General features: G+C 35.3%; 1 protein-coding gene across 2 annotated transcripts in view; it reads left to right on the top strand.

The window, feature by feature from the left end:
• Positions 1-15,018, top strand: part of Nsun3 (NOP2/Sun RNA methyltransferase 3) — a 59,944-nt gene extending 44,926 nt beyond the window's left edge. For both annotated transcript variants that reach the window (XM_071615431.1, XM_027943165.2), the window contains one exon: positions 13,105-15,018. In XM_071615431.1, coding sequence (XP_071471532.1) covers positions 13,105-13,366 — 262 coding nt within the window. In that variant the 3' untranslated portion in view covers positions 13,367-15,018. The remainder of the gene's footprint in view (positions 1-13,104) is intronic.
• The last annotated feature ends 771 nt before the right edge of the window (positions 15,019-15,789 follow it).

The raw sequence follows: 15,789 nt of genomic DNA, 5'->3' as shown, positions 1-15,789 counted from the left end.
TATACTTTGTGAACTTCCCAAAAATCTATTAAGGATTCTCTATTTCTAAATGAGGAAAATTTAACATTATATTTGGGGGAGGAGGGCAACTGGAGATTGAACTCAGGGGCACTTGATCACTGAGCCACATACACAGCCCTATTTTGTGTTTTATTTAGGGACAGGTTCTCACTAAGTTATTTAGCACCTCACTTTTGCTGAGGCTGGCTTTAAACTCACAATTCTCTTGTCTCAGCCTCCTGAGCCATTGGGATTACAGGTATGCACCACTGTGCCTAGCCTTAACATTATATTCTATTTAATGGTTTCCTTTGTAGGAATATGCTTTGGTTTTGTTGTTGTTATTGTTATTGTTGTTTTTGTTAGCTGCTTTGTTAACTAGATGGTCCAAACACAAAATGCATTTCAGCTTAATTCCAAAATATAATGAAAGACAACCAAAGATTTGGGGAAAGGTATATAACCCATCAAGCAGCTGGGTTTCTGGATGATATTCTGTGACTAGAATGCTATCATTCTTTCTCTGTTAGTTGTACTTGGTGTTAAAAGCATTTCGCACTATAATGTATACTATATTCTTAATCAAAATCAGCTTTGTTTACTACAGCAGTGTTATGAGATAGAATCTTATATTTTAAGTAGGGGTTGGACCTGATCAGCACTTGTGTGGGAGGCTTCTGAGGAGAACATATATATTTTATATATATAAATAGTTTACATATTTATAAACTATCAAGCAAAGCTTGGGGAAGCACTTTTAAAGAAAACAGAATTGCCACACAATATTGTCACCCACAACCTGCACGGGGATAGAATAGGTAACCCTTGGAGGTACGGATCAGCTGGAATTGAAAAGTAATATCAGGAAATAAAGCAAAAGACACAGAAAATATTTTTGAAGCGGGGGGAATGATGGATGGAAGAGACCTAATGGGTCTGATCCTAACAAAGGGAAAAAGCCCCCTAATGTTTTATTTATAGTGAAACGCCAAAGGAATTTATTATGAGGAGGGATTCTTCAAGGTAAACAAGAAGCCAGAAGCTGTGGGAAAGTTGGCCTGGTTGTGGACTGATCACTTTTGCAGTAATTCTTCCTCCTCCAGGCAGTTGGCGCCACAAGGCTAGTTTGGCCACTGGTGTCTCTCTACCTCCACAAAGTTATGTTTGAGCCTAGGACTGCCTGAGCCAGTAAATTATGGGGTATCATAGAATTCTCTTTGAGCAGGACCTCTGCCAAAGCAAGGAAGCAGTCTGAGATCTGTGAGATTACAAGGGCCTACCTCTGCTTTAGAGATGGCTCAGACACACCCACAGTTCATTTGCAGATTTCAACACAATTTAACACCTGTATCACTTCCCTTTACTATATGTATAGGGAACTTCCTTTAGTATTGCTTCTGCAAGCTTTGCTCAATCGTTGCATATATAAAATCTTCAGATATATCCCAGGATAATGTTTACCAGTTCTCATTAGGGATTTCAAAATGAAGACTAGTAATTGGAATTTAGAGTATTAGGTTAGCAACCCACCTATTCTGATCAAACAGTACTTTTGCTTCTGCTACAGTTAATCACGAGATCCTTTCCTAACTTCTGCTTTTAAGTATGGTTAGGAAGTTCCTGTTATCAAGATTAGAAAATTCCAATAATTAAGCTGCTATTTACTTGTGAATAATATCAGTCTTCATACAACTTGGTTTTTTGTAATCTCATGGAATATGATTAGTGGGTATGGCATAGGTAAATGATATCACAATTTCAGGATCTTGTTAAACCATGAAACTTTGAGTCATTGAGAAAAAGCAAAGGGATGCTGGTCATTTGGAGAAGGTTAGCAGAGGGTACTAATATACCAAAATGGGTGTTGCTTAGTTAGTTGTTTCCTCTTATTGAAAAAGAAAACAATAACTGCATAGCATATAAATTTATACAAGATAGAGAATCCCTTTGCCTTCCACCAGACCCCAAACTAGCATATCTTTTTTTTCTTCTCTTGCTTTGTCTTTTTATGTGGTAATATCACTGCTTTGCCAGAATTTATTATTCAGATATTTTTTATTTCTAAATGCCTTTCCCCTCTCCAGAATTTTAAGTTTCTTAGTTGGTTTGTTAAGATCTACTAATTAGTGTCTTTATTTTGCATTGACTGAATCATTTTTCTCCCTAAACAACTAGCCATCCCTCTAACTGCCCTACAATAGTCCTTTGTTGATAATTTGGATGATGCTTATTATAATGCTTATTCATTTCTTGTTTATGATTTTGCTGCATGTGTAAATTAGTAAATTGTGGTGAAAGCCAATGATTTGTTCTCCTGGCAGGATCCTGCATATTTAGGTAGTTGTATTTTAGGAGTGTGTTTTCATTTAGTATATTATAAAACACATCTTTTAATTTTTATTGGAAACAAAGACCAGATCTTTAAATCATTGAACTGATAATTATTAAACATTCTAGCCTTAAATTAAGTTTCTGTTGTCATTTTTGTATTAAAAGTGAGGAAACTACTGTGTGTGTTGATAAATTCTAATTCTAAAGATAGTTTTATACTTGCTGCAAAACTGGTGGTGGAACTCAATATGCATTTGTTCAATTCATAAGAAAAATGCAGACGATAATTCTTGGTAGAAGAAGCTTAGCTATGAACTCTGGAATTGTTTTTCCAGGTTGTCTGCTGTTCTTGATCTTCAAATACAAACGTATAGTACCTCTGAAATCCATAACTATTAGATGCAAAAAGATAAAATAGTATTTAAACAACAACCAGCTATAATAAATAGCAATAATCATTTGATAGGAATTATTATCATTTTACCTTAGGATTTTGAGATTATCCCAATTTGTTTAAAAAAAAAGAAGGGAAAAAAAAGAAAGCCTTTGTATTTCTACACATAATTTTGTTGCTTAGAAATTAAAGTGAGCAGTTAAGTTATACCAACCTAATTTTAGAAAGATAAATTATGAATGTTGGAATGAAAACAAAGCAGAAGAATCAGCCAACACTGGCAACATTATAGAAATTAATTTAAATTTGCATCAAGCCAGGAACATATTGTTTGTAAATGATGAAGCTTTTATGTACTTCTATGCAACTTTAATGAGAAGAAAAAAAATCATACTTACTTGATTAAGCACTGGCTTTGCTAACCATGGAACTAAGACCAAAATAAATCCTTTTAATGGTAGTTTAAAGATACCTGCCTTCAAATAAAATATAGATCTCTTGTACAGCAGAGTAAAATTTTTTAAAAAATCTCAGACCCATTGCTGTTAGTCAGTAGAAAATATTCAAAATGAGTATATTTCTAACTAACACAATTTTAGCAAAGTCCACATATGCCTTACTATAATACAAACAAAAAAGTAGCCATCACCAGGTGTATTTTTGTTTCCTGTTGCTGATGTAACAAATACCACATATTTAGTGGATTAAAAATGCAGATTTATTGCCTTTACACTTCTAGAGTTCAGAATTTTAAAATGGGTATTTGTGGACTAAAATCCAGGTGCTTTCAGAGCTTAATTCCTCCTGGAAGTTCTAGGGAAGATCCCTTTGGGGGAGGGGGGGTGGTTGTTTTGTTTGTTTAACTGTCAGCTTTTAGAAATAGCTCATATACCTTCACTCTTTCTCTTTGGCCCGAAATCTTGTAGCTCCATCCTTAACTTCCATCATCACATCTCTTTTGAACCCTTCTCTCTTTCACTTATAAGTGTTATGCTCGAATTCGGGACCCCCGAAGACTACCAGTTTCCTCAGTTGGGGGCCTATTTGGGCAGGCTCTACATCTTAGTAAACTGTAATCCTCAGGGGACAGTCTTCAACTTCCCAAACTCACTTAAAATTGGCCTTCTAGATCCAACCTGACTTGATTTACCTATCTACACTGCCTATCCATTTCTGGCTTTATGTCCTCTAATTTTAGAAACTTTATTGCTGTAAGGAGAAGGGGTAAGAAGGGGCGACGGCTTGTTCTGGCTGCTTCAGGCTGAAAAGGGGTGTTGAACATGAGGGGGCTCGATGACATGGGGGACGATGGACGATGTGGGAGACGACGACATGGGGGACATGAGTTCCCTTTTAGAAGTCAGTCCCATTTGAGGTCTGTTGGGGAAAAACAGGTTGTCATCTGGGGATGGGTGCTTCTATGAGAGAAACAAAAACCATGAGTACTGAATAAGTGTTGCAGCAGCTGGAATATGTCACTGTACATAAGTTCCCTCACCAGGCTTTAACATACCCAGTTACCAGGACTGTAAACATAACATTTAACTTTTAGGGTTACAGATGTCCTTCCCCTTAAGATACAGTTTAATAATTTAATGTCATCTGATCTTGCAAAGTCCTTTTACTAGTATGACCTGTGTCTAATAGAGAAATCTTTAATTCTGTTACTTAGGGCTGGATACTCATACTAGCAAACACCAAGCCTACCTGTGTAGGTTAAGAATATCTGTGGGCCTTAAACTAAAACTACTCTGGCAGTTTCTTTTGATAGTTATCAGGCATTCCTACCTAAGAATCTCTTTTGCAGCCTCCAGTTTACTTATTCATGGAAGTTACATTTAACTATTATTATTATTTAAAATGTCCAGGAATAGCTGTGTTTTGGCTTTGACTGTCTTTGCTAAGTGTTTAAGATGAAGCAAGTCGAACTGACTTTTGTTTCTATCTATTGTTAAGAGTCAGCTGAGTTTCCCTGGGAGTCCTGGGGGAACTTACAGCAGCTTCTCAGTTCTGCTAGTGCCATTTGCGCTAGGATGGGTCCAGACCTTGCTTGACCATGTGGCTTCCCTTGGAAGCACCAGGGATATCTTCCTTTTCTGATGACCCTCCTCTTCACAGCAAATGCACTGATTGGCTTTCTGTCTTCCAGCGGTCTCATTAATCTCCCTGATCGGGAGGTTATGTGGCCCAGAGTTGCAAAGCTCTTGGAGAAGTCCCCTGTTCCCTGGATTCAGACTGACTCAGAGGGCAAGAGCCAAATATTGGTTTTCTTGGTCCTTTTCATTTAACTTTAATTTTAAAATTTAATCTTAAACATCCAGCAAATAAGTTTCAACAGCCTTATATTAAGAGAACTGGGCTTTAATGTCTATCTCTCTATCCTGTAGGTGATAACTCCTTATCTTAAATTAACCCAGGTTGTGTGTTCTTAAATCAGTACCTCTGCAAAACATTAACAGGCAATCTTTAGATCATTTATAAGAAAACTACAAAATAAAATTAACAAGAGTAAAAACATATTTAGTTCATGTAATAGCTACCTAGAATTTTGGCAGAGTTATACATTATAATCCCTTGTTTGAGATCCTGGTAATCGTGACAAAAAACCAACTTTTGGACACAACTTTAACTGTACTGAAATCTGGCCTACTTCTTTCATAGTTGTGAGATGGGACACAGAGCCTTATCTCAGATAAGGTGGGGTTCTTCATAAATCCTAAGTACTGTAGTTCTGAAGCTGATCTTTGCTTTTTAGACATCATTTTACAAAGCCTACATAAATTGTTGCTCAAGTTCACATGAATATTAGCTAACACAATATAATATCACATCTAAAACATGAATTAAAGAAAGGCTTAAAGCTTTTAACCTTTTGTAGAAAAGAAGTAATGTACTTTTGTGTTTTGCAATAAAACCTTCACGCAGATTAAGCTCTCATTAACTTAAAAATACATTTAAATTGTATCTCAGTGTAAAAAGTAACATAGAACTTTACATATCTTATTGATAACAAGTCCAGTTAGAGAACACAAATGATATAAATAAATCTCCAACATGTTTTTCTTTTTAAGCTTAAAATTACCATACAACTTTAGAACACCAGCTTGATATAATGCTCTTTTGAAGCTTCTACCTTACAGACTTGTATACCTGGAAGATATGAACACATTAATAGCACCATAATTACATTGATGATTTTATATTAACCAAGTTTAGCTTTTAAACAAATAACATTACAATATTGAATGTTGTTTAACCATAGTTGTATAATTTTTAATTTCTTTTAAGATTACTTGCTCAAAAACTTACACATATAACCAACTTACACACCTTCTTTATCACTTACTTAAACCCTCTTAATTACTTAATCACATAGACTCTCTTATCCAGAAACACATTTTCCCTCTATTAAATCCATACCTAGAACCTTCTAGTTTCTCTTTTTCATCTGTTAACCTCCTTCTGTTCACATTTTGAAACAATACTTGTAAATTTTTGAATTTAGGCAGATTATTTCATAGACATCAACATTTTATTAGGTTTTTTTTGAGCACCTAGAAAAACTTATAAGCTTAATTTTAAAGACATCTTTACTTTTATCTGTTTACCCAATTTAAATTGAACCATTTGAATCACGTGAATCAAAGATATTTGGATCCATTTTTTAAATTTTTCATGAGCGCTCCTCATCTGTCAATTGTCATATCACTGCATGATATATGGACATACACACATACAGACATACCGACATACAACACGTAACACAAGTGTAACACAACACAATAGTAAAGGCCTTGTAGCTTTCTCAGGTGAAATCTCATTGCAATGTTTAAAAAAAAACTCCAGTTGATCAAAAATAGAACTTATCAGAGAAACATTAACTTGTCTGTAGGATCAAAATCATGAGCTCAAAAAAAATACAGAATCTAAGAAAAAAGCAAAAGTCCTAGAAAAAATTGACCGGCCAGTAATTAGTAAATGCCATACAATTTACTCTTTGGTTTAATCTAGTTTGAGTTCCCATAAAAAGACACTTTTACTCTTTTTTTTTTTTTTTTCTTGGGCCTCAGATCTGTCTCCAGAGCTCCAGGCTTCTTCTATTTGCATATCAACTTAAGTCCTGGCTGAGGTCTGGAAGGAACTGGGAAAACTGGAATTCTGAGCAGAAACCTCATGCCTAAGGCATTTTAACTGTAAGTCACAATTTTCAGGTTTGGATGTTGAAAATTATGATACAAGTGTAAGATACAATTTACAAAATTTTATACTTTTACATTTTTCTACACTAGAAAAACTTGCTCACACAAAACTGAAAATAGGATCTTTCTTGATAATATAAAAGCCACCATCAGAAGAAGTTCCTTCAGGATCATTAAGCTACTTTCTTTGTTCTGAAGTTCCTAAAGTAGTATTAAGTTACATTAAATCACCTGAAAAAATTTTAAAAGAGAACCACACACTACCATGTATATCCAAAATTAAGCTTTGAAAATTCCCAAGACTGTTGCTAATTAATGTCATTTCAATAAGCCAGACCAACGTTTTAATTTAACACTTTTTTTTTTTTTTCTGAATCTTACACACTGAGGGGAACAGATATCATAATCTATTATCCTTGCCCAAGTTAATGTACTGGTATACCTAGTGATATCTTTTCAGGCTACCCAATTCAAAAATTGATGAAAAAATAAAACTAAATGATTGGGAGTTACTTGTCAACTTGGAAGTAGAGTTTTTTAATTTTTTATCCTAAGTATTTAAGTTTTCTAGCATGAACTATCTGAAATCTCAAACTAAACAATTACTTAAACCCAATTTTTAACTGCAAGATTATGCAATGCTTCAAACTCATTTAGATACCAAATTGTTACAATAAAAATCAAAACAGACAGACCAGATAAGAGAAAAATCTCTCCAGGTTTTTAACTCTCATTTAATTATGACTCCTATCAGTGGCACCATAGATTTCCCCATGAGTGGACCAGATGTTCTCACATAGGGGCAACTATAGGTGTAAAATCAAGGGTCTCAGTGTGACTGATTTTACTGCATTCAGGTGGAGTAATCCTTACAATGCAGGGAAAGAATGAGGAAATTCCCCAAATCGAAAATGGCTTTGGCAGCTGCTGGGAATTCCTCAGTCTCACCTTTTACTTACAGGATTAGCCCCTTTGGATAGATCCAATCCCAGGCAATCTGGCATATCTCCTAACTTTCCAGTAGAGTCAGTTTTTATCTGCCTTAGGTCTTGAAGGAGGAAGGGGGTATGTACTTTGATCTGCCCAAATTTTTCTCTTGATTCTTTTTTTTTTTTTTCTTTCTAAAAATGCCTCTCTTAGCAGCTTAAGGAACACAGCACATTTTAAACATTGGGGCGGTAATACAGACTATTGAAAGTTATCTATGCACCTTAGAGAACCTGGGCAGATTTTACTAATTATCTTATGTCTTTCTCAGTCCTACAACCTGAATTGCTAACATTTCTGACCTGAGAAGGAAGGGAAGCATCCAGGAGGAATGGATGCGGGGTTGGGAGTGTTGCGTAGCCCATATGGAGGCAAATGTGATTGGGGCTTTCCCTCAGTGCCATTCATCTACCAATCACCCTAGATACCCCTGAGGGCTGTCGGGAGGGGGCTCAAGAGAAAGGACCTTAGGAATACGTCTGAGTGTAGCCCAGACCGGAATTCCGCAGTTGTTCCAAACTCTTTCATCCACCTCCAGGCATCCGAGGCAGATCGGGATTCAGGACACTGTGTACTCACGCCAATTGCTCTCCGGGCCCAGACAGAAAAGTTGGAAGCGGCTTTGGCAGAACCCAACATGCCTGCTCTATATAGAACAGGTGATTGAGAGCTGCCTAGGCCGTAAAACCTCTCACACAGCAAATGGTGATGCTGAGAGGCCCCGAGCCCAGGGTTTGCAGCATTTTTATACATTCTCTGGAGAGGGCAGGGACTTCACATACATCATAGCAAATCATCACATACCGCGGGAAAATCAAATAACAACTCTAAAACATGATTAGCACATTCACTGGCAGGAACAAGTTGGATAGGGGTGATTGGTCAGTACAAAAGGAGTATTCGTTTGAACTGATTGGTTTAAGCCAAGAGGGGTGTACGTGCTGAACTACATGGTTTCCCAACAGGTTATCAACTACCATAAACTACTGGGAGGGTCATCTGGCATCCCAGGTATTTCCCTGTCTCATGCTGATTGGTGACTGCTAGGGGGTTGCTATGGATCTCCACCTAGCCTGACTGAGTCAGGGACACCTGGTGCAGCAGATCTCTCCTGTTATTTGTAGATAAACAACTTAGCAGGGTGGGAATGTGCCTAGGAGTGCTCTGTGGGTTTTTCCAAGGACAAAGGTCATGTCCCTTCCTTGGACAGGCTTTGCTCTGAGGTAGAGGCTGATTTTTCAATAAGAACCTTTGTGATTATATTGGGTCCACTCAGATAATCCAGAATAATTTCCCCAACATAGGATTCCTCATTTAGTCATATCTGCAAATGCCTTCTTTTCATGTAACGTGACATTTTTATAGGTTCTGGGATTGGGGTTTGACATATTTACAAATTCAGATGATTATGATATGGACATTATTCTTACTACAGGGTGTTATCTTATTGAGAGTTCACATCCTTAAGGTATAAATAAGAGCCTTTTTTGTTTCCATGAGCTATATTTAGAGGATAGTAAGAAATAAGAAGATACATATTAAAATTTATTTTTAGAGACCAACAACAAACACTGAAAGGTAAGCTTTCCATGGCAGTACTTCCCACATATTTTAATCAATAAGTGAATACATGGAAATTCTGGATACCATAAAATTTTGATTATATGAAACCTTAGGGAATATGTTCTTCAGAGAGGTTATCCCTAACAGTCAAAATTACAACAAAATAAAATAACTGACCTCTGTGGGAAAAGGCTGATATTTATCCTACTGTCAGATCTCCCCTTCCATTTTTATTATTATAGAAATAAATCCCACGGGTAAAAATATAAAAATATAAATGAACACCTGGTTAAAGAGGATTTTTCCCTGCACTCCCTCTTTTCCTATAGTCTTACTACTCAAAACAACTACTTCTAATTATTTCTGATCTTAATTTTATTCTCTAGGTCATGCTAAATCTGTAAATAACATGTTTATCCTTTATCAACTGTAGATGTTGACTGCAGACCTCTTGCTAGGAATTATTTTACATATACCACCCTGTATTGTGTATTCTCATGCTATAATCCATTTCTCCCTCAGTCAGCTCTATATATTTAGAACTACATTTCTAGTTCTATCGTAGTGGAAAGTTTATCTTAAGTACACTTGAACCTTTATTCTCTTTTTTAAAACAATAGAGGCATTGTCTTTTGGCTTCTGTTTTTGTAAAGTAAGAATATTTACATGCCCCCCCCCCCTTTCATATTTCTCTACCTTGCACTTTTCAGTACCTTACGGTGTTACTTTTATTTTCATGTTGTCAACATTGCTAGTATTCTTTCTGTGACTTTATAATCTGTATTGAATTATGAGTATCATTCTATAGAGTGACTCTAAATATGGTATATATGTTGTCTAATTCTACAAACTATTCACTATAGGATGGAGTAGTGTCTTCAAACTGTTTCCTTCTCTATTCATTTAAAATTATTATTGGAGTACCACTGAAAGGAGAATTTTTCTAGAACAAAATTAGATGAGAAAATCAGTCAATCTCTTTCTACAGATTTGTGTACCAAATCTTCAATTTTTTATATTCTCAGTCATTTCATCTGTTTTCTTCTGCTCCTCTCCTTTCTTTCTAGAAAACTCTGTTCCTTCCCGTCTGGAGTAGTTGCCTTCCAGCCCTCTCACACAGCTCTTTTAGATATTTCATTTCCTTCCTTTCTATCCTATGTTGGGTTCTTTTTTTTTTTTTTTTCTGGATCACATTCCTCCTCTTTGATTTACCTCCTCATTTTGCTGTAGGTAAAAATTCTGAGTTAGCAGATATCCCTGTATTCTTCATATTTATTTGATGAGTTGGCTGCAAATGGAATTCACTTTAAATTACTTTTTCTCTGGATTTGAAACGTACTCTTCCACTGATACCAGTCTTATTCCTGGACCCCTAAATGATCCATTTTAATGAGGATCCATTTTTCTTCCAGAAGCATTTAATATCCTCTTTTTATTCTTGAAGTTTTGAAATGTAAGAATGATATATCAGGGGCTGGGGTTGTGGCTCAGCAGTAGAGTGCTCGCCTAGCACATGTGAGGCCCTAGGTTCAATCCTCAGCACCACATATAAATAAATAAATAAAATAAAGGTATTGTGTCAACTACAACTAAAAAATGTTTTTTAAAAAAAGAATGATATATCATAAATGTGGTTGCTTTTTGTTCATTACATAGTTAAAGTTTTTGCAGTATTCCACAGGACCCTCTACGCCCTCTCTTCACTCTGATCTTATCTCACACCACTTCCTAGCTCATCCTGCCCCAGCCACAGATGGCTTCCTCTTTTCATAACCATATTTATTCCTTATTTCTCTGGTGTACAGTGGTCTTCCCTTTTGATATCTGCTTGATCCACTTCCTTACCTCCCAGGTCTTTGTTCAAATGTCACATTCTGAAGGGACATCCTATCTGACCGTCCTCTTTAAAATTGCAATCCCCTCACTATCCAGGCACCCCTAATCCTGTTTTAATTGTTTACATAATGCCTATTGCTCAATTGCATACTAAATAAAATATAAGATACATATATTTTTTGTGTTTGTATATTTATGTGTGTATAAACTTTGTATAAAGTTTGCTTTTATTGCCTTAACGAAGTACTACATTGAGTGACTTAAACAATCACAGTTCTGTAGGCTAGAAGTTTACATAAAGATGTTAGCAGAATTAGTTTCTTTTGAGTTCTTTCTCCATAGCTTCTAGATAGCTTCTTTTCCCTGTGTTTCTACATTTTTCCTCTTGTAACTCTGTGTCCAAATTTCCTTTTCTTGTAAGAACACCAGACATATTTGAGTAGAGCCCACCTTAATAACTTGACTTTAACTTAATTAACTCTGTGCAGAACCTGTCTCCAAATACAGTCAAATTCTCAGGTAGAGGGTGTTAGGAATTCAGCCGCCTGACATTGTTATATTGTCTCCCTGACATAATCACCAGAATATAATTTTCATGAAGGTAAGGCTATTTTTGTTGTTGTTGAAGTTGTTCTATTTTATTCATTCATCCACACATATTTGACATCCTAGAGCAATAACAGCATATAATTGATGCTCAATAAATAATAATGAATGTCCCAGCCTCTTGATAAGTTCTTTCAATCTGAAGAGTTATTTCCTCCTTTTTATCTCTGAGAAATTCTCTTATAATTTCATGAACTTTACACCCCTACCCCATATTTCTTATATTGTCTTTCTGGTTCTGTCAGTTTGAATTTATGACCCACTTGATTGATCCTCTCTATTTTCAGTCTGTTTTTGTTCTAATGGAGCATTTCAACCTTGACTTCCCAACACTTCCACAGAATATTCTATATTTTAGCAAACATGCATTTAATTTCCAAGGTCTGTCGTCTTGGTCTTTTCTCGTGGCATTCTGTTTTTATTTAATAGGTGCTATACATTTATTGATCTTTCTGTATATATTAGGTCTTATTTCTCTTTTGTCCCTGAATTTTCTGCTTCTTCCTAGGTAACATTTTGTGGTGGTTGTTCTTGTGCTTGCATTCTTTCTTTTACTCATTGGTAAGCATTTCTCATCCTTAATTATCTGGAAACCCTTGGTTATACATTTTTATTTTGTAACGAAACACTGAAAGTATTAGAGGCTTATTTTAATGATGGGACCTTTTTCCTGCTGATAGGCTTTATGGTGAGTTGGCTATTACTCTAGAGGCTCCTTCAAAGTAGAATAAATTCATAGTTCTTTGGTTTGGGAGTCAGTACCCCCCAGTGGCTGCCTTAGGTTTTTCCAAATAGTTTATTTCATTTTATGAGATAAAAACTCTCCAACTTTTTGCGTGATTGCCCATCTTTGAATAAATGGAGTTTGGAATCAATGATTTTTTTATGTACACTTTCAATTAATATCTGTTTTTACTTCCATCTACTCAAAGATAAATCAGTTTTTCCATGCTTTACCCCTTTCTTCCTACCCCTAAAAGAACAAAACCACCAACTAGTCAGATATACTCCTTTGTCCTTTCCATTTTGATTGATCTGATTGCCATTTCAAAGAAGCAGATATATTGCTAGAAAACATCTCAAGTTATTACATTCTGAGTCAGAGTATGGTTAGTTCCAAGTATATAATCTTCCCCTAGTTTCCTTTCAATATACCTAACTTATTTTCTCATTTTTCTCTGCATGTAGGTCTGCAATTAAAGCCTTACGTCCTGGAGGGGTACTTGTGTACTCGACATGCACACTTTCCAAGGCAGAAAATCAAGATGTGATCAATGAAACTTTAAATTCCTACAGTAACGTCATGCCTGTGGACATTAGGGAAATAGCAAGGACTTGCTCCCAAGACTTCACATTTGCTCCCACTGGCCAGGAATGTGGACTTTTGGTGATCCCAGATAAAGGCAAAGCCTGGGGCCCAATGTATGTAGCCAAATTGAAAAAATCATAGAGTACAGGAAAACGGTGACATGAATTTTGTAAACAATTTTGATGTATAATTATGTTTATGTTTCCACGCTCTCCACATGCTAATATTTAAATGATGATATAACAATTTTCCTTTGGTCTGTTTGGAATCCTATTTATTTAATATTTTAGCATTTAGAATCTAGCCTTGAGAATTTTTCAGGTGTATTTTCTTTTCCTAGAAATATATCTGTAGGAACAATTTAAGGTGATGAAGATGGTGTTTATTCTCTATAATAAATCTGCTGTCTTCTACTTGGCATTTTATATTTAAATTAGAATACATGGTTTTATGCATAAAATGTTTAGAACTACATTCTACCCATGATGTTGGTGCTTTGGACCTTTAAAAATGCATATTTGCCAGCACTCTTACTGTTTCCTCCTTATGAAATGTACAGATTCTTTTTTTCTAAGAACTGATTGGTATTCTGAGACTAACTTCTTAAGCAGTACAATTTTGAGTTCTGAAAAAATAGGTTTCTTATTTGCAAAGTTGTTTTCTGTTAAGGACTATCTTCTGTTTACTACAAAGGTCAGTGACTCAATTGACACCAGCTTTAGCCCTCCCTCCCTTTTTTTCTTTTTTTTTTTTTTTTTTTTTTTGTATTCACAAATACAAATTGAAAGGGTAAATTATGTTGAAAGGCCTTTAGGACAGCAGATTCACATGCACACTTTTGACTTTCGACATTCAGCTTCTAGAATAATGGAGTCTATCCAGCAGGCTATAAGCAAGTACTTGAAACAAAACCAGGATGATTAATAACTGCAATAACTGAACTATATTTGGAGAGTTTTGTTACATAATTGCAGTCATAATGAGCACTACAGAATCTGATTATCTTACAGTTCCAATCTGGAGGGGCTTTTTATTTCACTCTGTTATAAAATGTTATAGGAGAAAATGATGTCACTTATTAATGCATGAGAGGGAGATGCCTAATGAGAGTGGATTGTACTATTACCAAAACCCAATACCATTTACTAAGTGGCTCTCTCTGTTTACATATATCCTGGGAATATTGTGTATGTTTCTTTTTGTGTACTTAAGGTTTTAACTTCAATTTTTGCATCATGTGTTTTCTCCAAAAATTACTTCAATGAGTCCAAACATATTTTACCAATTATTAAGAAAAATTATGAAGCATACTTCTTTTTTTTTTAAGAGAGAGAGAGAATTTTTTTTTAATATTTACTTTTTAGTTTTCAATGGACACAACATCTTTGTTTGTATGTGGTGCTGAGGATCGAACCCGGGCCGCACACATGCCAGGCGAGCGCGCTACCGCTTGAGCCACATCCCCAGCCCAATGAAGCATACTTCTAAAGATATCTGTTTGGAAATTAGGGTTTTTTAAAAAAAAAGAAAAAACTTTGTGGTTGTAGAAATATGAAATTCTGCTGAAGCGGAGTACTCTTATATTGTTCATTGTATTCTGAATATTTAAACTAGAGACTATCTGCTCACTACCTACTTTTTATTTTGTAAGCATATGTAGGCAGATTTAAAGAACTGGGAATTCCTATGAGGACTTTTTCTGTATCTTCATTTTATTAACACCTTTTAAAAAATCTAACCAATGTGTTTATAAAATAAAACTAGGTCTCTGAGACCCAATCAAGTACATTGAATCAGTACCAAAGACTAATGATAATGGAAAAGTTTTTGTGCTGCTTTTGTTTTGTATTATTTGTGCCTTTTTTTTTTTTTCTTCTTTTTTTTTTTTCTATTTTAAATCCTGTCTTAAGATCCTATAGATTTAGGCTCTGGGGTTGTAGCTCAGCAGTAGAGCACTCGCCTAGCATATGTTAGGCCTTGGGTTCGATCCTCAGCACCACAGAAAAATAAATGAATTAAGTAAAGGTATTGTGTCCAACTACACCTAAAAAATTTTAAATACAAAAAAAAAAAAAGATCCTATGGGTTTAAAAAGTGCATTTCTTTTGTATAGTTTAATTACAAAGTAAATTTTCACAGTACACTTTGTTGAGTATCGTTATTTTCCTAGTATAATGCCATGAAAGTTAATTTGAATAGTTGTTGTGACATTGGATTAGACTCTTCCATGATTACTTTAAAATGCATCTGTATATTTATACACTACATAAATATATATTGCTTTATTTATAATAATTATAATGAAGCATCATTTATTGAGCATTGGTTGATTAAATTCTTTATATATATTGTCTTTTTTGGTCTTTAAAACGCCAATAGTGAGTATTTTATCCTCATTTTTGTAAATGAGAAAACTAAAGCTCAGTGCTGTTTGTATTTTGCTAAAGTTATGCTGGTAAGAAAAGAGTAGAGCCAAGGCTGGGTGTGGTGGAAGTTTGGGAGGCTGAGGCAGGAGGAACACGAGTTCAAAACCAGACTCATGAATTCAGCGAGACCCTGTCTCT

The sequence above is a fragment of the Marmota flaviventris genome, chromosome 8 (genome assembly GCF_047511675.1).
Source record: "Marmota flaviventris isolate mMarFla1 chromosome 8, mMarFla1.hap1, whole genome shotgun sequence".
NCBI classification, from domain to species: domain Eukaryota; kingdom Metazoa; phylum Chordata; class Mammalia; order Rodentia; family Sciuridae; genus Marmota; species Marmota flaviventris.
The sequence above is the reverse complement of the archived record's forward strand: the minus strand, read 5'-3'. Positions and strand labels throughout refer to the sequence as shown.